General features: G+C 46.8%; 1 protein-coding gene across 7 annotated transcripts in view; it reads right to left on the bottom strand.

Moving 5' to 3' along the window:
* GABPB1 (GA binding protein transcription factor subunit beta 1) overlaps positions 1-23,752 on the bottom strand; it is a 77,981-nt gene that overhangs the window by 30,959 nt on the left and 23,270 nt on the right. For all 7 annotated transcript variants that reach the window (XM_077472447.1, XM_077472446.1, XM_077472452.1 and 4 more), the window contains exons 2-3: positions 2,991-3,098; positions 1,060-1,227 (exon numbers count right to left, since the gene is read on the bottom strand). In XM_077472447.1, coding sequence (XP_077328573.1) covers positions 1,060-1,227; positions 2,991-3,098 — 276 coding nt within the window. The remainder of the gene's footprint in view (positions 1-1,059; positions 1,228-2,990; positions 3,099-23,752) is intronic.

Genomic DNA, 23,752 nt, shown 5'->3' with positions numbered 1-23,752 from the left:
TCCTTCAATAAAGCACTCCTGATTGTTAAAACTGTACGCACATGTGAAATCGCGTACAGTACTTTAATGCCCAAAACTTTCCATAGATGTTTTGAAAGCTCCTAGATGGCATCAGTTTAGAGTGGACTGTGAATAATGGCCCTGGAATTATATCTCTCTTACTCCAGCATGCAGTGACATGTAACGTGTAGCAAAATCAGTTTTTGTTTGAAGGCGTTCTCGATGTGCGTTTATATTCATATGAATGGGGGAGGGGGGGGGGGGGGGAGTTGGCAGGCAAGTAACACTTTTTTTTTTTACATTTTTCACTTTAAAATTTTCAATCGCCTGGTTTCCACTGAAGCTAAGGAGAACAGAATATGCTCCATTAGCTTCTTCTCCAGCTACAGTGGCCAGGGAAACGGATAGCCAAACCCAAAAGTAATGCACACCACATCAGTGTTTATTCATCAGCAAACAGATGCACTACAGGGGCACTACTGGGAATCCATAGGAGTACCTCTTCCAACTGTCAGCTGACTTGTGAGATTTACATGCCCTCCCAGCAACCATAGTAGCCACGAGACAGTGTGTAACCCCCCCCCCCCCCCCCCACCCTGCTACCAATGCAACCTACCTTGGTGGCAGTGAAAGGGGTTAATGAGCACTTTTAATACTGTAAACAAACATTTATTTTCTGAACATAGGTGTAAACTGTAGGTTTATGGATAAATTAACAATACCATTGAAGTACAATTACTTCTAAAGTCCTCTGTCACGACCCCCATACCCTCCAGGAGCCCCTAAAGGCAATTTTTTGCATAAGTTCAGGCACTCAACCCACCTGAAAGACTTCAGGCCTGGAATATAGCGCTGGATCATGTGATAGTATCTCTTCTCCTAGAAGAATGTTGGGTATTCATGAAGTCTTTGGAATAACTGGTTCAGGAGTTTTTTTACAACACATCCACAAATCCCCACTCATTGCCACCTACCAGCACTTAGCTCATAATGATATTTTAATCAAATCACATTTTCATTTTAAAATGTATTAAAAACAAAATAACCCTGGAGACTCACCTTGATTAATACCTCTACTATGTTTGCATGTCCTTCTGAGGCCGCCATATGCAAGGGAGTTCTGTCAACCTTAGTGCGTGCATCTCTGCTGACTCCTGCCCTAAGTAATACTTCTGTGGTGGAATAATGTCCATACTGAGCTGCAAGGTGGAGAGGAGATGTTCCCAGCTGTAAACCAAAAAAAATAAAAAAATTATGGAGAAACAAAAAAAACAAAAAAAAAAAAAAAACAACAACACATGTAGTAGCCAATATACATTTCTTATTTCTGTTCAAAAGCAGAAAAAGTCCAGAAACGTATGTCCTTTTACAGTGAGCGGTTGGTAATTCAGGACATTTTGTATCAAACTTCCAGGTGTCTTGTCATGAACAATAGACTGAAAAGGACATTGCCATTAGGGAACAGATGAATGTTTAAAAAGGTCCATTTCAGACAGGTGTTCTAATCAGGTCCGCCGGTCAGCTTTTCGGGCAGACCTAATCGGAAAGGCCCATTCACACCTATAGAAAAGGTGCCCACTTACACCTACCTATCTCTAGGTCTGATCAAACCCACAAGCCCCCAGTTTAAAAAAAAAAAAAAAAAAAAAAAAAAACACACACCACAGGAGACTCAACCCTCTTCTAGCCAGATGTAAAATAACAGTGGAGTCTGTTTACTCTCAGCCATCTATAGAGCAGCTGCTGATCACCACAGAATCCACCCCCTGTGAAAGGGGCCTAATATGGATGTTCAAAAATCCAAATTCCACCCAGTAGTCTTAGGCTTTATGCACACTAATAAATACAGCTTTTACAGGTCTTCTGTGTTTTTCTTTTTCCGCCTTTAAAAGCATCTCTGTGTTAGCATAAGGCACAGGGGGGGGGGGGGGGGGAACCACACACACACACACACACGATTAATAATAATTATAATAAATAACACAAAAAACAACAACTTGACACTCCTAAGAAGCTAGATGCATTTAGGTGTTTGAGTGTCAATGTATTTCTAAGGCCAGAATAAATGAATATTCTGCCCAATGGAAGCCAATAACACTCAAACACTTGACACACCTAAATGCTTGTGCAATGAGCTTGAGCAAATGGCAATTTTAAAGGAGGGTGGCTAGATTACATGTGACTGTAAAGGCTGGATTTAAACTGCAGACAGTAAAATGTTGTGTTTTAGTTTACAAGCAAACATTTTCTTTTTAAAACACCCTTCACACTTTTTGCTGGATTTTTCCACGTGTAGTAAAATTAAAAAACACACCAAAACACAATACACGTTAAAATGCAACAGTTCAGTGTGAATCCAGCCAAAAGGAATGGTGGGATAACGAAGGGCTTAGTCACACTTATTCCCTGAGGGGCACATCAAATGATACCACATTTTTGTCTTAAAAATAGTTACACAGCATGCAGGCGTGGTCTCAACCAGGCATGAAGGTTTTACAATCGAGAGCTTGCGAGGAACTTACTACCAATGTCTTAGTCTGGCCATAGACAGAGCGGAAAGATAAAAACGCTTGATTCCTCCATCAACACAGGCAGTGTTAATGTGGGAATCCCTCCCGCAGAGCCATTATGTTCAACATAGTGAATTTTGGAAATAGCTAATCGCATGTAAAATGCGACAGGTTGGCTGTACCCAAGTTGAGCAATCGACCAACTTGGGTACATTCAGCCTGCCCATACATGGTTCAAATTTTGTCTGGTTCCTGCTGAACCGGCCAAAATTGGAACAATGGCCAGCTTTATGCTCCACACAGCCCACGGTACTTGTTATTGGATGCATGTTTCTAGGTACTGCTTTATGATGGCTTTGGAGAAATCACCTAGCCAGGTCTTCCCCTGCTGTTGCAAAAGAATGGAGTTTGTACCACATATGTGTACTTTTGAAATATGAAAATAAAAGGAAAAAAAAAATTATATATAAATATAGTTACCCAGTCTGTGGTAAAAGGTGCCCCGTTTGCCATTAGAATACGAACTTCATCATCTTGACCAGCCCGAGCAGCTTCTAGAAGCTTCTTTCCCAAGTCTACCAAGGACATCTTAACAAAAAAAAAAAGAAAACATACATGTTTCTCAAATACATCATGTAAACATCAAGTAAGGGCCGGTTCACACTGCGGCGCGAGGCGAGGCGACACGGCTCGCCTCGCCTCGCTCCCGCAAGTTGTCCCCATTGAGTACAATGGAACCGTTCTGAGAGGAGCGACTCGAGTCGCTCCGACTCAGAAAAAAGGTTCCTGTACTACTTCGGGGCGACTTCGGGGGCGACTTGCATTGACTTCTATGCAGAAGTCCTCTGCAAGTCGCCGCTGACCCCCCCTGCAAGTCGCGGCGAGGAAGTCGGAGACGCCTCGCCGCGGCTCGCAGTGTGAACCGGCCCTTAAGGTTTTATATTTTGTCAAACAATATTGTGAGGAATTCCAGCAATATAAATTTGTAAAACAGCATTCAATACCCTCTTGTTCTGTTACAACTGAAGGCTTTAAAATTCATATCAATGGTGATCACTTAGATAACCAGGAGACCCTGGGAATGATGTCCAGAGTGCCACACAATAGCTTTGTTTTTTTTAAACTTATTATACACCATTACAACACATCCCCAAAAAAAAAAAAAACTGTTTGTGTAAATCATAGCAGCTGCATGTGACTCTACTGTTGAGGATGCAGGGACCAAAACCTGTCAGATATAAAAGGGAAAGCACTGCATCAGCTCTACCCTAGACACCAAACCAAGGGGAAGGGAGGGTGGTTGGGGTATCATCACTTAAAGGGTACCCCTACAACCACAAGCGATATGCAAAGTGGCAGTGAAGTCCTGTGGAAGTGAACACTGTACATTAATGCTGAGGAGGTAAATTAAACTAATTGATAAACGTATTGATATTGTTGTCCAGGTACTGACCACCAATGCTGATGAAGGAGAGGGGGATGTACTTTTTACAGTTATCACCAAGGCGTCTTTAAGGCAGGGCAAAAGGGGCAGCTGCCCTGGGCCCTGTCATTGTTGTGGGGCCCAAAGTAGCTGCCTCATACTTGCAAACTATCCCAGTTTACATTCCCTTGTCCCTTGAGGTTTTAGTCCTGTTGTTGTGTACAGTCGACTCACCTGCAGACCCTGTGTTTACATGTAAATAACCAGCATTCATATGTAAATAGCAGTAACATGCATATGTAAATAGCTGAGGCCAACGGCATTGATATGTAAATAAGGCAGCATTCATATGTATATCATGCCCAATGCAGTGAGGAGATGATGTGCTGTAACCTACAGCAACCAGTGAGCAGTATTACTGTACAGTAATCTCTAACAGCCAATCAACAAGCTGAAATCATGTGCTGTAACCTCTAGCAACTAATCAGTGATCCTTAAGGAGTGCTGTAACCTCTGGCAACCAATCGCAATCGCTGCCTGATCTAATACAGTAAACTGATTTCAAGTCTAGCTGCTATTTATTTTATGTCTCAGAGAAGGTGGAGAGCGAAATTGCATGGGGGGAGGGGGCCCTAAGCAAATTTTTGCCCAGGGCCCAATATTAAAGACGGCCCTGGTTATCGCAACCAATTCTGGTAGGTTAAAGCTACTACCATGGACCATTAATAAAAATGTAGAATATTGCTGCCACCAATGCTGAGGGTTAGGTTACATTCACACCAGCGATTTAGGTGGATGTCAATTACCTGCGGTGATTGCGGCACACACGGCAGCGAATAGCTGCAGCTGTCGCGGACCTGTCATCGTGAACAGGGTCGGTGGACACACCTAAGCTCCATATACACTATCTGTTTTTCTGCTGAGTTTTTCCTTCAGATTTACCAAAACCATATAATATGAGGTCAAACCTTAGGATTTTCAATGTGTATGCAATCAGACAGGCCCTTCTACTACATGGTTTTGGTAAACCTGAAGGAAACACTCAGCAAAAAAAAACTGATAGTGTGTATGGGGCTCTAGACATTCAGAGCTGCAGCAGGAATCGGATTCCTGCCACTACAATTTGCACCGGACTAAATCACTGGTGTGACTTTTGGTTTACTATTACTGCAAGGGACACCAATAATGGTTGTTTTAGTGAGGGAGTAAAATAAGCCCCCATTTTACTGGCTGTGCCACACCTCCAGGTGTTTAATGGGTAACTGAAAAAAAGAAGAGATGGGAGTCCATATGTAATCCAGTGTTTGATTATTAAAAAAAATCAAATGGGCTGTAAAGCAGAAATCTGTATATACTGTAGGTTTTCTGCTGTATACATCATTTATTTTTAATAAACAAACTGCAGATTATGTATAGAATCTGGCACTGTTTTTTTTTTTTTCTCGTTTTAAAGTACTAAGTCTAAGGGGCTGACATGTGCCCAGCTGGGAGACCAACACCTGTTGTATGATAACAGCCAGGGGGTAGAGCCAAGCTTATTTGTTTAGCAAGACTGTTCAGCAGGGAACGCACATAGTGATCAGATATGGGTACCAGATATGCTAGGTACGCCGCTGCCTGTGGACCCAGTGCAGCATCAAATCTAAATCTGTTCTCCAATTTATTCCCCCTCTCCTCCCTCTACAATTGATTGACAGTGGAACAGAGAGAGGAGTTACATGCTGCGAATTATCCTATCAAATGTTTCACAGTACAATCACAGGTGCATTATGGGCCAAGTTTTCATTGTACTATGTGGTAGGTTTGATCAATGGGCCCTGTCAAGTAGGCTGTAGAGGCCCCATTTTTTAATGTCACTGATGTTTCAATATAACATTTTACTACAGTGCATTTGAATCTGGTACTATTAAATGAAACATTTAGTTTAGCTGCTGCTGTAAAAAAAAAAAAAAAAAAAGAAGAAAAGAAAAAAAAAAAAGATACCTTTATCCAAATAGAGTATTCTTCATATAGTACTTACACTTCTTACAGGAGATAATTGAACATGCATATGTCCTACATAAACATGCATGCTCATATCTTACAAGCATATACCCATGCATGAATTGCAGTCACTTTACAAATGTTTTCTCTAAAGAAGGAAGCGGCCGACATTCAGACCTCATGTACAGCTGTCCCCTCCAACAGATGCCAGTCTAAGGACCAGCTTTTGTAGAAGGGACATTCTGGAAAACCAGCACCTGATCAGCGTTCGCAGTCCCCCTGTCAGGACACACAGGCACAGCAGGAGAGATCGCTGCACTAGCATTGCTTAATTAGTACAGCATGGCCCAAACAAACTATTTAAAGTAATAGTATTCCTGGTGAAAAGTTGGCCATACATGGTAGAGCAAGGACGGGGTGAATTTCGATCCATGTATGGGCAGACTGATTGTACCCAACCAGCCTGGTGGGAAATGCACAAGCTATAGCTGGCAATGATTGATGTATTCTGACAGCAGGGAAATCTCTACAGGGTATATGATTCCCCCACATTCACATCGAGTGTGTGGATGGGGAGGTGAAGCGAGTCTTTGTTCAAGCCACTGGGGGTTTTCACATTCCCAGTGCCTGTCAGAAGCATTTGGGCAGCTTCGCTAGTTTCCATACACCTCCGGTGACGGAGTGCCATGTATGGGAGCAGCATAGCAGGTGCCGAAAGGTAGAGGGGAGAGAGAAGAGCCGTCACACCTCCGCTCTCCTCCCCTCCTTGTTGCTGACCCAGGAAGCAACGAGTTTGACGTCACGTCCGGATCAGCTTCCCAGTATTGGTTTCAATAAAGTATAATATTTTTCTTTACCCCTGGTGTCACTATAAGGTTACTGTGGGGATCTGCTTTCCTTCAAAGAGACCACACCTGATGTAATCAGTAGGCGTAGGGATTAAAGAGTGGGCATAGTTCCATGTATTTTTTTTTTAATTATACATGATTTATATAGCGCCAACTGTTTACGCAGCGCTTTACAATGTATATGGGGGGGGACACAACACAATTACAGTACAGTGCAATACAAAAAAAAAAAAAAAAAAAAAGTACAGGTATTTGGTGATCCTCCATTTCAATAAATGGCTACTGCAGTGGTGATTTGTATTGCTTTATTATATTCTCAGTATCCTCGGCCAACTTGGCCAAAAAAGAATGTATTGCAATGTTATCTGCATTAAAGTGGACTGGTAACCAATAAATCATCACATAGGGAACTTTGCTCCCATTTGTGTTTTTTTTTTTTTTTTTTTTTTTTTAATAGTAAACAAATTAAAGTTACACCCAAGCACAATATATCCCACCCAATTTATTTAATTTTTTTTAATGAGGACCCCCCACCTCAATAAATACTAAACACATGAACATAAACGCAAGAGTCAAGGGCGCCTACACGCCGGACTGAGAGCAATAGTTCTACCACCAGACCTCCGCTGTAACACTATACTGATGACCTACAGGGGGCTTTTTAAAGTTTCACCTATGGAAAATATAGGGTACTGAAGTTTGTTGACCTTTTCATGGCAGCATGCAAATTTAAAGGGGTTGTACTTACCTGAGCCCTTTCTTCTAGTCAGCGGGGACGCACTGTCCCGGCTATTGATTGGATAGATTGATAGCAGTGCAGCCATCGACTCCCGCTGCTGTCAAACAAATCCAATGACACAGGCGCCAGGGGCAGGTCCGAGTCCGGCATTCATGACTGTGGACGCAAATGCTGGACTCGGGCGTGCGCCCACAAGGTAAGCCCCTCGGAAGTGCGTTTCTCCTAGGGGGTTATCTGATGCAGGGAGGAGCTGCGAGAGCCACCGGGGGGACCCCAGAAGAGGATGTTTGGGGCTACACTGTGCTGCACAGTGGAGGAAAGTATAACATGCTTGTTATTAAAAAAACAAAAAAAAAAAAAACCATGATCCTTTACAATCACTTTAAGGTTTGACATGTTGGGCTGAAATGTGAGTGGGGGGCAAAGTTGCAGTGGCTGCAATGTAAATTGGGGGGAGAGAGCTATGGGGGTAGAGTTACAGGGGCTGTAACGCGAATGGGAGGGGCAGAGCTGCGATGTAAATTGCGAGGACAGAGCTGTAAGGCATACCTCCCGACTTTTGAACTTCGGAACGAGGGACACTTGAGGAAGGAAGTAACCTTGTATTGCGCAGTGGCAAATGCGTGGTCAGACTTCTGACAGTGGGAGGAGCTTAAGGGCCATCATTAAAACAAAACGAGTGCTTCCGTGTACCTATAAAATATGCTTTTATTATTGTTCCACAAGTAAGAGTCTCATGGATGCATACAACCCCCAGCACATTCATAAAATAAATCATAAGATAAAAGCAAACAGTGTTTGTAGTGCGTTACGTACAGATTGCAGGGTTCTGAGATACAGCCGTCATGGTCAGTAGGGGTGTCAGTGGTGGTCAGCATAATGGGAGGGGTGGCAGTGGAGGTCAGCATAATAGGAGGGGTGGCAGTGGAGGGCAGGGGGCAATATAATGTAAAAGGGAGGGGTGGCAGTATGAAGGGAGGGGGGGGGTAGTGGAAGGCAGTGTGGCTGGACAGCATGACTGGAGGAGGGCAGTGTATGGGAGCGAGCAGAGTGACCATGAGCGTCCTCAGGGCACTGCAAGGAGCATTTCTCATACCTTTCTTCCAGCAGCAGGAACAGCCTTCAGGGAAGACCCAGAGTGGGGGGGGTGGGGGGTATGTTGGAGGTGGAGAGGAAGAGGAATCCTTTGGCTCGCTCTGAATGCTTGGGCTCCACTCCTCGTCGTGACGTCACTAGTTCCTAGACACCATGTGGGCAGTGTCTAGCAACCAGTTTGGGCAGTGAGCCAGGCAGCATCTGGGGGTGAAATATAAAGCGGGTCTCGGTCAGAAGTACAGTGGGCAGTGAGGGACTGCGGTGATGCGGCGGCATTTTTTAATGAGGCATATCTGCTAAGGGGGCAATTTCCGAGACATTGCATTGTCCCGGAATGAAGGTGCCCGGGGTGTGGGACAAACCTCCCACAGTGGGACTTTCATGGGCCATCCGGGACGGTTGAGAGGTATGCTGTGAGGGGAAAGTAATGTGAAGGGGGGGGGGGGGGGAGCAGAACTGCAATATGAATGAGAAGACAGAGCACATTGCTGTTGGGGGATGCTGTAAAGGAGGGCAGAGGACACCACTGTGGGGGTGGGGGGGGGGGGGGGGTGATGTGAAGGGGCAGAGGATACTGACATAAGAAAAAAAAAGGGGGGGGGGGGCTGAGATCTGAAGGACCCGAGTTGTTGCACAAACTTGCAGTTTGGACCTCTGAAGCTTCCCCCCCCAACCACCCACACACACACACACACACAGTGATTCTGTACTTGCCAAACATGCTGCAGAAATCGCCCTCTACCAAGTCTGGCTGCAGCCATTTTAACTGTGGCCTACTGTGGGTGGTGAACTTAGTAGATGTATTGGGTGTCATATTTTGTCCCCGATATTACCAGAGGGCTGAACATTTTAGTCAGTATATAATGTGACAGAGGACTTTCAGAGACTGCAAATTTACAGGAGATGAGAAAAACTGCAGAAATGCTATAGGCATGGTTTCAAGAGTTGGAACATATTGCAAGAGACTGATTGTGATCCCTACAGCCATAGCCATTGCTCCCCAAACTGATTCTACCAGCAAGGTTCATTTTGAAAAAGAATAAATAAAAATTTTATAAAAAATAAAAAAAGTGTGAAAAAAAAAAAATCAATTCCAGGAATTCAGGTCCTTTGTTAAAAAAAAAAAAAAAAAAAAAAAAAATAAAGAAAGAAGGGGGAGCTAAAAGAGAAGTGTGGGATTAACAAAAAAATTACTCTTATACTCACCTAGGTGGATGCAGCATCAATTTGATACTGCATCTGTACCCCACTGGCTCTGCACTGAGAACCGAGAGATCAATCACCGCTGATCGCTCAGTTCTCCCCTCTGCTCAGATTGGTGAATGTCAGTCACTGGGCTGGCTCTCTGCTCTGCCCCTCCATGCTCACTGGAGCACAGAACTGTGGCGGGGAGGAAGTGGCTCGCTCAGTCTCACAGCACCCCTGCTAGTCCAGGCATCTGGGTGGATCCCGACAGTAAAGTCGAGATTTTTCCTGAACCTGGACCGGCTGAGTGATGTTAGCTGACAGTTTACTTTAGACTGTTGACAGCTGAAAATGGGTCACAGGTCAGAATGAACTGCACTCCTGTAATCCATACAAGTATAGCCAAAAAAGCTTAGCCCATACTTCTTTAAGTCCGGGGATGTGCACGACACCTCCACCTCTATTTATACCTACAGCTTTATAGTATTCCTGGCAGACAGCTATCGCTGTAGTTTTGGGAGAGCGCCACTGATCTTTCTGAGCTATGCATCTTGAACAGGAGAGTTGCTGCAGCTGCTGTCTGCACCTCACCTACTCTGCCAAGTCACAGAAGCCTTTGTATTATGTGAACACATGCACAAAATACAAAGGCTTCTCTAAAGCAGCAAATGGCAGGTGACACTGGCCCCTATGAGGTCAAGGTGGTGGCGGTGTTCTGTTGGGGAGGGGGCTTTCGTGCGGGTCACTGTTCATTATGATTTACTATAGATTTATATTGGGGGACAGGTTTAATTTCTTTTTTAATAAAACTTATCAAAACTTTTTTGTGTGTTTTTATTTACCTTTGACATTACCCCATACGCATTCAAATTGGGGGGTGGGCAGGGTTCCGATAAGGTGCACCCCGGCACCCCCACAACGACCGATCCAGGGTTGTGGTGAGAAGCCCCTTGTCCTCATCAACGGTTTCTATTTTTCTGTGAATAGGACATGGAAACAAGACCAAGGGACTCAACTATACACAAACATAGGAACCGGGATGCAGAAGAATGGCAGCAAGTGCTTTGAACTGAGGAGTCAAAATGTAAAACGTTTGGTTGAAGCAAAAGGCAGTTTGCTAGCAAAGAGCTGGAGAGCAGTGCAAGAGTGAGTGTATGCAGGCAACAGTGAAGCATGGTGGAGGTTCCTTGCAAATTTGGGGCTGCATTTCTGCAAATGGAGTTGGAGATTTGGTCAGGATAAGTGGTGTTTTCAATGCTGAGAAATACAGGCATCCATCATGCCATACCATCAGGGAGGTGGTGTGTGATTGGTCCCAAATGTATTCTGCACCAGGAAAGCAGAATATAAAATGGCATGCGATCATTCGGTCATCTGTCTGAAAATTGAAATTAAAGTTAGTCTTGCAAGCCTGTGACCCATTTTCAACAGTCAACTTAAGGCCGCTGTCAGATGAGGTCACAGACACGGTCCAGGCTCTAAAAAGATTCTGATCATTCAGTCAGAACCTGCCCAGAAACCTGGACTGGCAGCTGGATCAGGCTTTCAGCAAGCTGCCCCCCCCACCCCCCCCAACACTGCAGCGAGCACTAGAGGGGCAGAGCCGGTGATGGACAGTTGCCAGCTCTCTGCAAACTTAGGACTGAAAGCAGGAGCGATCATGGGCATTTCATCGCTCAGTTCTCAGTCTTAGGCCGCGTACACACGCGCGGACTGTTTGCCCAACCTTGTTCGTCAAACACTTTCGGCAAACAGTCCGCTCAAAATTTGCATGAGCGGACTTGCCCACACACGAGCGGACTGTTTCAACGAACTGTTTGCCAAACAGTCCGCTCAACTTTTGAAATGAACGGACTCGCCCACGTAAGGCGGAGGCAAATCCGCCCATTTCGAGCGCGTGTACAGGTAGGCGGGGCCCGCGAAGGAGACGTCGCGGGCTCCGCCGCCTGGAATGGGCTTAAAGGGGAAGCCCAACGCCGAAAAAAATCGGCGTGGGGGTTCCCCCAAAGTCCACACCGGACCCTTGTCCGAGCACGCTACCCGGCCGGCCAGGAAAGGGGGGCGAGCGAGCGCGCCCCCCCTCCTGAGCCGTACCAGGCCGCGTGCCCTCAACATGGGGGGGTGCCTTGGGGAAGGGGGGGCCGCGCGGCCCCCCCACCCCAAAGCACCTTGTCCCCATGTTGATGAGGACAAGGGCCTCTTCCCGACAACCCTGGCCGTTGGTTGTCGGGGTCTGCGGGCGGGGGGCTTATCGGAATCCGGGAGCCCCCTTTAAGAAGGGGGCCCCCGGATACCGGCCCCCCACCCTATGTGAATGAGTATGGGGTACAATGTACCCCTACCCATTCACCTGTGAAATAAAGTACAAAAAAAAACACAACACAGGGGAAAAAATATTTTATTGCACAGCTCCGGGGGTCTTCCGTCTTCGGGGGTCTTCTCGCCGGACTCCTCCGCTATGTGTGTGTAGCTCTTTTACTAGCGGAGGAGTCCGGCTTTCTTCCTCCCCGCCGCCGGCCTCTTCTCCCGACTTCGGGGGTCTTGTCCCCCTCTTCGGTTCTTCTGCCGGGCCACCGCGCCTTCTTCTAGCTCTTTTACAGGCGGTGGCCCGGTCTTCTGTCGCCGCTGCCTTCCGTTCTTCTGTCGCCGCCTTCGGTTCTTCTGCCGGGCCACCGCGCCTTCTTGTAGCTCTTTTACAGGCGGTGGCCCGGTCTTCTGTCGCCGCTGTCGCTGTCGCCGCCTTCCGTTCTTGTTCTTCTTCTTGTTCTTCTTCTTCTCCAGGCGATGTTGACACGTCGCTCCCTCCGGCCGGAATGCCAGAGCCGCGCTGTGCGGTCACTTATATAGTGACAATGGGGCGGGGTCACATGGTATATGTCACATGGGTTGGTCACATGGGTTGATGTCACATGGGGACTATGACATCGTAAGGGGCGGGGTCACCATGTGACCAACCCATGTGACATATACCATGTGACACCGCCCCATTGTCACTATATAAGTGGCAGCGGAGCGTGTCCCTGGCATTCCGGCCGGAGGGAGCGACGTGTCAACATCGCCTGGAGAAGAAGAAGAAGAACAAGAAGAAGAACAAGAACGGAAGGCGGCGACAGAAGACCGGGCCACCGCCTGTAAAAGAGCTACAAGAAGGCGCGGTGGCCCGGCAGAAGAACCGAAGGCGGCGACAGAAGAACGGAAGGCAGCGGCGACAGAAGACCGGGCCACCGCCTGTAAAAGAGCTAGAAGAAGGCGCGGTGGCCCGGCAGAAGAACCGAAGAGGGGGACAAGACCCCCGAAGTCGGGAGAAGAGGCCGGCGGCGGGGAGGAAGAAAGCCGGACTCCTCCGCTAGTAAAAGAGCTACACACACATAGCGGAGGAGTCCGGCGAGAAGACCCCCGAAGACGGAAGACCCCCGGAGCTGTGCAATAAAATATTTTTTCCCCTGTGTTGTGTTTTTTTTTGTACTTTATTTCACAGGTGAATGGGTAGGGGTACATTGTACCCCATACTCATTCACATAGGGTGGGGGGCCGGTATCCGGGGGCCCCCTTCTTAAAGGGGGCTCCCGGATTCCGATAAGCCCCCCGCCCGCAGACCCCGACAACCAACGGCCAGGGTTGTCGGGAAGAGGCCCTTGTCCTCATCAACATGGGGACAAGGTGCTTTGGGGTGGGGGGGCCGCGCGGACCCCCCTTCCCCAAGGCACCCCCCCATGTTGAGGGCACGCGGCCTGGTACGGCTCAGGAGGGGGGGCGCGCTCGCTCGCCCCCCTTTCCTGGCCGGCCGGGTAGCGTGCTCGGACAAGGGTCTGGTGTGGACTTTGGGGGAACCCCCACGCCGATTTTTTTCGGCGTTGGGCTTCCCCTTTAAGCCCATTCCAGGCGGCGGAGCCCGCGACGTCTCCTTCGCGGGCCCCGCCTACCTGTACACGCGCTCGAAATGGGCGGACTTTCCGAGCGGGAACAGTCCGCTCATTTCGAAAGTACAGCGGACAGGCCCACACACGGGCGGACTGTTCGCTCAAACACAGTTTCAGCGGACAGTTTTTCGGAATTTCCGAAAGACTTTGTCCGTCCAACTGTCCGCTGAAACTGTCCGCTGAAAGCCCACACACGAGCGGACTGTCCGCCCAAACACTGTTCAGCGGACAAGGTTGGGCGAACAGTCCGCCCGTGTGTACGCGGCCTTAGAGTCAGTGAGGGACATCTGCAGCTGGGATAGGTTTGGCAGCCATCAAGGAGAGTATGATTACTATTTTTTTTTTTTAAGATTTGCATACTTCTTTTAAATCACACCAAGATGTGTTGCGTGGGTTTGAAATGGGCAGTTCCTGTGAGGAAAAAGAGGAATTTTTGTACTCATCATAAAATTATTTTCTCTGTAGTTCACCGACTGACAGAGCTCCTTTCTTATACCATCGGGCTGTTATGCCACCTTCAGGAGAGGACAAGGCAGAACATGTTATAACAAAAGTAGAACTTTAGTTCCACCCAAGGGGCGGTCCCTTAGGTGCAACCCCCCAGCCTGCTCCTGCAGCCTCAGTACGTCAACGAGCAGTACAACGTAAAAAATAGGAGGGGAGGGTGCTGCGTCAGTCAGTGAACTACAGAAAAAAGTATTTTACGGTGAGTACAAAAAAAAAAAAACATATTTTCTCTTACGTTCACCAACTGACACAGCTCCTTTCTTATACCATCAGGACGTCCCCAAGCAGTGCCAAAGTGAGGGGTGGGAAAACCGCATAAAAACTTCACCCACAATGGCATGTGGGAACCAGTATAAAACTTCACCTACAAAAAAACAGTGTGGGAATAGCAAAGTACTTTTATACCCATAAAAAATAAAATCATACACAGAGTGCTCCTCAATCTGGGAGTCACTACCTACAAACTGCGTCAAAACTTGCGGTAACAAATGCAACAGTGTATTAACTTAAAAGTGCTGCGTTTTTTTGTTTTTGTTTTTTACAAAAAGAAAAAAAAAAAAAAATGTAAGAGCAATTGCAATTACACGGCCACCTGCAAAACTCTGCAGCCAAAAACAGGCATAAGCCAATGCGCCGACAGCAGGATCCTGGATATAGAGAAGGAGCGTGGACGCCATCCTTCCTTCTCACATATGGAGATGTAGGCCTTCCAGGTACGATGATATATCTTCCAAGAAGAAGATTTCCGTGCTCTCAGCATAGTTGGAATCACAGAGTCCAAAAGACCCCGGTTTCTCAATAGCCATGCCGTTAAAACCAGCGATGGTAAAGCAGGATGGAGAATCGGACCTTGGAGACAGAAGGTCTTCTCGTAACGGCAGTCACCATGGGGCGCCCGCGTACCAGGGACGCTGGGGCAATCAGTATTACTGGAATCACCTCAGCCTCCACTCTGCGGAGCAGACGTGGTAACAGTTTCAGAGGAGGAAAGGCATAGATCAGCCAGTACTGATCCCACGGAGCCACCAGCGCGTCTGATGCGTCTGCCCAAGGATCTCTTGTCCTGGACACGAATCTCAGCACCTTCCGATTGAGACTGGAGGCCATAAAATCCACGTCTGGAGCGCCCCATCGCAGGCACAGTAGCCTGAACACTTCCGGATGCAACGCCCATTCTCCTGGGTCCAGCATCTGGCGACTTAGGTAGTCGTCAGCCTGTCAGTTCTCCAATCCCAGGATGTAAATGGCGGACAGGGCCGGTACATGTCCCTCTGCCCACTGAAGGATGTGAGTGACCTCCTGTGCGCCGGCTGAGCTTCTTGTTCCTCCTTGGTGATTGACATATGCCACTCCCGTAGCGTTGTCTGACTGAATCCTGATCGGAGCCCTCAACATCATATCGACCATGTGGAGAGGCATAGCTCGAGCACATTGATCAGCAACTTGGATTCCTCCTCCGACCAGAGGCCCTGGGTTGACTGAACTCCCATTACTCCACCCCAGCCAGTAAGGCTGGCGTCCATTGTGATCACTGTCCAACGTAGCGGTAGGAACGACTTCCCGGACCTAAGTGCCGGGGACCTCAGCCACCAGAGCAGGGAGTCCCTGACTAACTGACTCACTTGAATCTGCCGATCCAGGAATAACAGAGATTTGTCCTATTTTGTCAAGATCTCCTTTTGCAGGACTCTGGTGTGAAACTGGGTATATGGTATTGCCTCCAAGGAGGCCACCATGAGTCCCAGGACTCGCATGCAGAAGCATAGCGATGACTACCTGCGGTTCATCAGCAGTTTTACCACGGCTCTGAGAGTCTGCAGCTTGTCTGAAGGGAGAAAAACTTTTGCTTCCATGGAGTCCAGTAGTAAGCCTAGGTACTCAAAACACTGAGTCGGTACAATCACTGACTTTTTTTAGGTTCAGCCACCCAAATTCCTGCAGGGTTTGCATGGTGATCGCCACATCCTTCTCCAATTCTGAGGCGGAAGATGCTATGAGGAGATAGTCTAGGTAACCTACGATCACGATCCCGTGTTGTCGAAGCAACGCCAAAATAGGAGCCAATACCTTGGTAAAGACTGATGCCAAGCCAAAAGGGGAGAGCCACAAACTGCTAGTGGGCTTCCCCAACTGCAAATCGCCGAAATTTTTGATGCCGAAGGCATATGCGTATGTGCATGTGCATGTATGCATCCTGGATGTCCAAAGATGCCAGGGAGTCCCCTTTATGGGGTGCAGTGACTACTGAGCGAACCGATTCCATTCTGAACCTCTACTTTTACACAGTAATTGAGGGCTTTTAGGTCCAATATTGGACTTACCCCTTCTATTTTGGAGACTACAAACAGATTGGAGTAGAAAACCTGGAAACGTTACGACTACGCAACAGGTACTATCACCCCGTGACTCAGCAGGTCCCTTACCGTCCCCATTAGGGCCTCCCGGCGAGCCGGGAGTATGGGTATGCTGGAGGGGAAGAATCTGTTTGGTGGCCAAGAGAGGAACTCCATCTTGTAGCCGGAGGAAATCAGATTGCAGACCCATCGGTCGGCCAGCCGAGAGGTCCACTGGGCTGCAAACTCCTGAAGATGACCCCCGACCAGAGTTGTGGGCGGGGGCAAACCTTCATGCGGTAGTACTTTTGCTCGCAGGCTTGCGGTTCCAGGGATGTTTTTGTCCTTCAGAGGTCGTCCTGTCGGGCTGGGGATGCTTAGCCAAAGCCCCGGGCGGACGAAAAAGCCATTTGTGAGCGGAGAAAGAGGGCCCTTGCCTACGGCGTGGCTCCTTAGCCTTCCTGGCCTGTGGGAGTAGTGTACTCTTGCCACATGTGGCATTTTTAATAATGTCATCTAATGAAGCTCCAAAGAGCTGCTCGCCAAGGAAGGGTAAATCAGTCAGGACTTTTTTTTTTTTTAGATGCCTGGTCAGCCGACCAGCATTTTAGCCAAATTAGGCACCTCAGCACCACTGCTGACACGGAAGCCCTGGATAAAAAAAGGGAAGGTATGCAGGGCCACGTCACAAATGTACTTAAGGCCTTGTACTAACTGGTCTGCTAGTTCCACGCAGACAGGGGAAGCCTGTTGCTCCCCCAATTCATGGTGCAAACGTTTTGCCCACTCAGTGTCTGTGACACAAGTGCTGATGCCAGTACTGGTTGCATTGCTGACCGCACTACCATAAACAAAGAACGAGCCACTGCCTCGCCCTTCCTGTCCATGGGGTCCTTAAAAAGGCAGGAGTCCCCTCTACCGGGATCGTGGTTACTTTGTTTAACCTGGATATTGGGGGGGGGGGGGGGGGGTCCACAACCGGAAAAGCAGACCACTTTTTGAGAAGGCTCTCCTCAAAAGGGGTAATGCACCGCCATGTATTTCGGGACCGAAAAGGTCTGTTGCGGTCGACCCCATTCCTTGTATATGAACTTCTTGAAATAAGTCAGATACGCAAACACCTTAGGTGTACAGGTTGGCTTACGGGACCCAAAAGGGACCACTACATCAGCAGAGAGATCTGATGTAACCTGAATTTTTAGGGTATCACACGCAGCTGTGATAAATGCTCCACTTTATCGCGCACGGACCCAGACAGGGATTCATCCTCACTGTCCTGGTCAGCGTCATTTGAAATGACAGAACAGGGGTCATCAGCCTCAGTGGGGCCAGAGTCTGCGTCAGAGCTCTCCCCGTTTTCCACCATTGCGCCCACGCACTGCCTTCATCTTGGCAACAAACGTATTAAGGACAGCTGACAAAGCGTCCAGAGGCACTGCACTGTCTGCAGGCGAATCGGTTGCAATTGCGGGGGAAGTAACACCAGTTTCTGAAGCCATGCTGACCCTACCCTGTCTGCCACTTGTTGGGGACTTAAGACAGTAATGGTCCCACCCTCCTAACTGCTGCAGTCTGAGGGGCCCCCACCGCAGGACTCACCACCCTGACTGAGTTCTGTGCCGTCCAAATAGGTGTGTCTGTGTCAGCTCCCAGATGCGCAAGACAAAACCGCGCTGTGCCGAGCTCCACTGTACAGGCTTCAACAAAATGGCCAGTGAGTGTCCAGTATAAAGAACATAATCACAGGGAAAATGGATGCCTTACTACAGTAAAATGGAGTCAGAGCATGCTGCTCCCTGGTCACACCAAAAATGGCCGAACAGAACGCTGTATGCAATGAAGGACAGTGAAAAACAGGCAGAGAAATGGCGGTAAACAGCGCTACAGCGATCAGCAAACACAGCCTCCAGACACCCAGGGGAGAGACCTGCAGACATCCAGGGCACAGCTACCCAGCGCAGTCCCCACCCAAGGTGAAAGCCCCCCCATGGCACACACACCGCTCAACAGGCCATGCAGCATCCCCCACAGGGGAGGGAAGACAAGGAGAGGGAGAGAAGAGAGGGAGGTGAGGGGCCTCTGAATTGACCTCCCAGGGAATGACCAGCTGCTCCGCCCCACCGAGCCAGGGAGAGCTATATTTACCAGTCCTGACAAGCTGGGAGACATTCCATCAACGACCCACCCTTCCGATCAGTACGGGGTGGCTGCTGGCCCGGGACACTGTGATGCAGACATCAGTAGCCCAGTCATGTGTGTGCCTCCGGGGCATTACACCCACCGACCGCCCCTGGAGCTGTGGGGCATGTTGTGGCCGACCCAGCGTGGAGCTCTGGTCTGCACACACTCGCTGGCCAGGCTGGGGAGACTACAAGGCTAAGGGTATCCAGCCTGTCACCCAGCCAGCTGTTGATAGCAGATCACTGGATCTTAAATCTTGTGCCTAAGGAACCGCCCCTTGGGCGTAACTAGAAAGTTCTAGTTTTGTTATAACATATTAACATGTTCTGCCTAGTCCTCTCCTGAAGGTGGCGTAACAACCCGATGGTATAAGAGAGGAGCTCTGTCAGTTGGTGAACGTAAGAGAAATCACAAATATCTTGCAAATTAAAACATTTTGTATAGAGGAGCGACCAAAAACTTTAAAGACTGATGTGAGGTTATACCAAACGCCTAAAATGTAATTTCTGCTACAAAACAAGAATTGTATTTACCTGTATGAACTGCTTGAATGAAGAACATTTGTCTGTTAAAAATGCTAAAAGCCAACAATTTCTATGGGGGTTGCTTAGTTTTGTCACACGGCTGAAAAAACTATGCCCCACTTTCACTCAATCCAGACATAACCTTGTGTGCGATTTAAAACAATTATTACTTTTCCAATAAAGCCCAGCTTTGTGGGGAACAAGGTGCCTGCACATACCTGTAGCTTTCAGCATCTTCTGTTTCACCAGAACGATATAGTAGTTTCTCATAGTGCCAAAGTTTGCCAGCCTGTCCTGACTTGAATATTTTTATTGGCCAGTGAGGCAGATCATCGTAGTGGTCAAAAGAAATGTGTTTTCAAGTAAAGGGTATACGGAAAGCTGTGAAGCTCTGAGCGCCTGCATTTTATACCTCTCATCAGTTTTGAGGATAGTAGGGAGTGAATACTTCAAACAACCAAGACTTTTCTGTTTATTTGTAAATAAATTTAGAAAAAAGGTCAAACTTGTTTGCGTAGACCAGTTATATAAAAAGTGCTTTAATTTCATACTGAAACACTACAAAGTGTGGATAAGTGCAAGTGAGAACGTATGCAAAATACTGCATATCACCGCAAGAATTTCCTCTAGGAAATCCTGTTGTACAAGAGCCAATACATACTACTATTTTACAAGGCGATGTAGAATCATGCATATTTATGTCGCAAACACTTCCAACATATCATGGTCAGGAAATCAATGACCGCTTATTTACACTGCTCTATTCATGGCATGCAAATGACAGGCGCACTTGTTTAACAGATTATTTGGGGGAAAGAAACCGATTTAATGGGGAATAATCACAGTATGCCCCTGTTTAGATCAGAAGATCACAGGCCATCCATCCAGGGGACACTACTACATTATCTTTTAACATGCATTTCCTACATTAAACACCAATGAACCACACGGCATGTGTGTGGGGGTCCTCAGCAGCAGGCACGGGGCTCTGAAGGTCCAGCACGGTATGCCAAACCCTCAGAACACATGCGCTGGTGATGTCACTGGCTGTATCCAGTGTGAATATCTCCTAAACACAGCAAGTTTAGTAGATATTCACTGTACCTACAGGTTATAGGCTTACCTGTAGGTACATGGAAAAAATAAAATAAAAAAATTATAATTTTTAATCACTTTACTAACACTTTAATGCATGCTTTTTTCCCAATCCTAATGGGGAATTTGTATTGACATACTACAACGTAACTGTAAGCTTTGGCTCATGGTTAAAGCGCAGTCTCATTGACCTTAATATGGGTGAGTTTGACCGGCAATCATACATGTCAAACTCTTACCAAAGTATTTCTGGCTTTTTTTTTTTTTTTTTTTTTTAAACACAATTAATCCAAGTACACTTGTATGATTATAGCCCTTTATTAGGGTCAAGCCCACCCATGTATTTTCACTTAAGACCCAATCCCACCATTAAAGCCTGGTGCATTGCATCTGTCATGAATTAAGTTGAATGGGCTGCCTAAAACACCATACTGCACAAAAAAGGTGTAGGCAACATTTTTAGCAAGCAATGCAGAGCACAATGCACATGTGTTAGGATGCCATTCAGAACGAATGGCAGTGCACAAAACGCACATAAAACATGCATTACTTCAATGCAGTCATGTGCAATCCACCCTAAGTGCTCATGCACACGGACGTTTTAAAAAACTGGCTGCAAAGCTAGCTCAGACGCCTGGAAAAAAAAATCGGCGTTAAAAACGCGATTTTTACCGCGTTTTGCATTGGCGTTTAGTAGCGTTTTTAAAGAAACACATCTCTTGGCTATAGCACTCAGAAAACAAAGAAAATATGTTGCGTGTTTATGCGCGTTTTCCTGCGATTCGCGTTTTTACAGCTCTAGCTCCGCGCTACGGAACGCACTGGTCCTGGGTTTTTTTTACAGCTTAAAAACGCCTATGCCATTTGCAGCTCAAAAACGCCTAGGTGGGCATGAAGCCATAGACTAACATGGACAGGCGTTTTTAAGCTGCAAAAAGCACTCAAAAAAGCGGCTGTAAAAACGTACGTGTGCATAAGGCCTTAAAAAAAAGAAGAGCAGTAAGCAGCAACAGTGTAAATACTACTGCCCACCCATAGAAACAAGGTTTAAAAGTTGTAAAGTTAAAATGTAACCCTAATTACTCTTGAAAATACTCCCTCCCCCATCCAACACTCATTCTGGCTACCCTGCATAAGAAAGGTTCTCCATATCCATTTTCGGGCTGCTTTGGTCTGATCAGCTACTCTGTGTCAGCCAGCACCGGCTGCAGGGGAGAGGAGGGAGCAGCACCTACAAATGGTCCATAGTAACCCTATGGGTGCCGTCATTGCTCCAGGCTTTACCAGCCATGGTAAAGTGCTTTCTCTAAGATCATGTGAGCAAACTGCAGGGGCCTCAAAATAGAAAGGTATACAGATCTTTTCTTACACAGGTCAGTCAAAATAGGGGAGAAGGGAGGAGGTGTATTTTTAAGAGTAGTTGGGGTTTGACTGGAATTCTACTTTAAATATTAGCAGACATTGATAAGAATCGCAATAACATATACCTAAAGTTTCACCAATGCCGATGCTAAGCATTTGCACAAGTATAGACACCTGCACAAATGCTCTGATACCTGATACATTCAGGCTTGGTTCTTTCAGCCGTCTGACAAATGAATTGTAAAAAAAAAAAAAAAAAAAAAATCTATGTACAGATCAAAAGGGATGAATTTCAATCTGCAGATGAAGTCAGTTTAAACCCTTCCCAACCAGCCGCGGCAGTTTCCCTGCAGCAGGTTGGCTCCCCTGGGCAAAATGACATTACCTTACATCACTTTGCCTTTTGGCCACTAGGGGGCGAGTATCTGGCGGGCACAATGACTGCTGGGCACCCGCGATCACTCGTGACAGAGCGAGAATTGGGATCTGTGTGTTCTCTCAGGGGAGAGGAGACAGATGTGTGTTCATACTATGTATGAACACCGATCTCTGTCTCCTCCTAGACAGTTCCACCCCCCCAGTTAGAACACACACACTAGGGAACACAATTAACCCTTTGATTGCCCCTTAGTATTAACCCCTTACCTGCCAGTGACATTTACACAGTGTTTTATATAGCACTGATTGCTGTAGAATGGTCACTGGTCCCAAAAATTTGTCAGAAATGTCCGCAATAACAGTCCCGATAAAACAAATATGGGATATTTATTATAGCAAAAAGTAAAAAGATATTGCATTTTTTTCAAATTTGTTGGTCTTCTTTTGTTTATAGAGCAAAAAATAACAGCAGAGGGGATCAAATATCACCAAAAGAAAGCTCTATTTGTGGGAAACAAATTACATCAATTTTGTTTGGCTGTAGTGTTGCATGATTCGGCAATTGTCAGTTACAGCGATGCAGTGCCGTATCGCAAAAAATGTCCAGGTCATTGAACAGCCAAATCTTCCAGGACTGAAGTGGTTATAAAAACCTGTCAAGTTTTTTTTTTTTTTATTTTATATATATTCCTTTAACCCCCAACCAATAATTTACTCTAATCAGCCTTAACCACTTACAGACCGGATCATTTTGCTGGTCAAAGACCAGACCACTTTTTGCGATTCGGCACTGCATCACTTTAACTGACAATTGCGCGGTCGTGCGACGTGGCTCCCAAACAAAATTGACGTCCTTTTTTTCCCACAAATAGAGCTTTATTTTGGTGGTATTTGATCACCCCTGCGGTTTTTATTTTTTGCGCTATAAACAAAAATAGAGCGACAATTTTTAAAAAAAAAAAAACGCATTATTTTTTACTTTATGTTATAATAAATATCCCCCAAAAATATATAAAAAAAATTTTTTTCCCTCAGTTTAGGTCGATACGTATTCTACATATTTTTGGTAAAAAAAAAATCTCAATAAGCGGTTATTGATTGGTTTGCGCAAAAGTTATAGCGTTTACAAAATAAGGGATAGTTTCATGGCATTTTTATTAATATTTTTTTTTTTTACTAGTAATGTCGGCGATCAGCGATTTTTATTGTGACTGCGACATTATGGCGGACATATCGGACATTTTTGGGACCACTGTCATTTATACTGCAATCACTGCTATATAAATGCAGTGATTCCTGTGTAAATGACACTGGCAGTGAAGGGGTTAACCAGTGGGTGGCAGTGTAGGGGTTAAGTGTTCCTAGGGGTGTGTTACTAACTGTTGAGGGCTGGGCTTTAATTTAGTGAACACTGATCTCTGCTCCAATCACATGGAGCAGAGATCAGCGTCACTAGTTGCTAGGCAGAATGGAGAAATGCTGTTTACAACAGCATTTCTTCATTCGGCCGATCCGTGAGACGATCGCGGGTATGCCCGCGGCGATCGAGTCCCGCGACCGGACTCACGGGGGTCCCGACCAGCGCGGGAGCGCGCCGCCGCCGGCGCGCTACCGATGGCAGGGCGGCAAATTTAAAGGAACGTACAGGTACGCCCATTTGCCTGCCCGT

Source organism: Lithobates pipiens, unplaced genomic scaffold, assembly GCF_037356315.1.
Source record: "Lithobates pipiens isolate NorthernLeopardFrog02 unplaced genomic scaffold, aLitPip1_a1.2 Scaffold_8, whole genome shotgun sequence".
Lineage (NCBI taxonomy): Eukaryota > Metazoa > Chordata > Amphibia > Anura > Ranidae > Lithobates > Lithobates pipiens.
The sequence above is the reverse complement of the archived record's forward strand: the minus strand, read 5'-3'. Positions and strand labels throughout refer to the sequence as shown.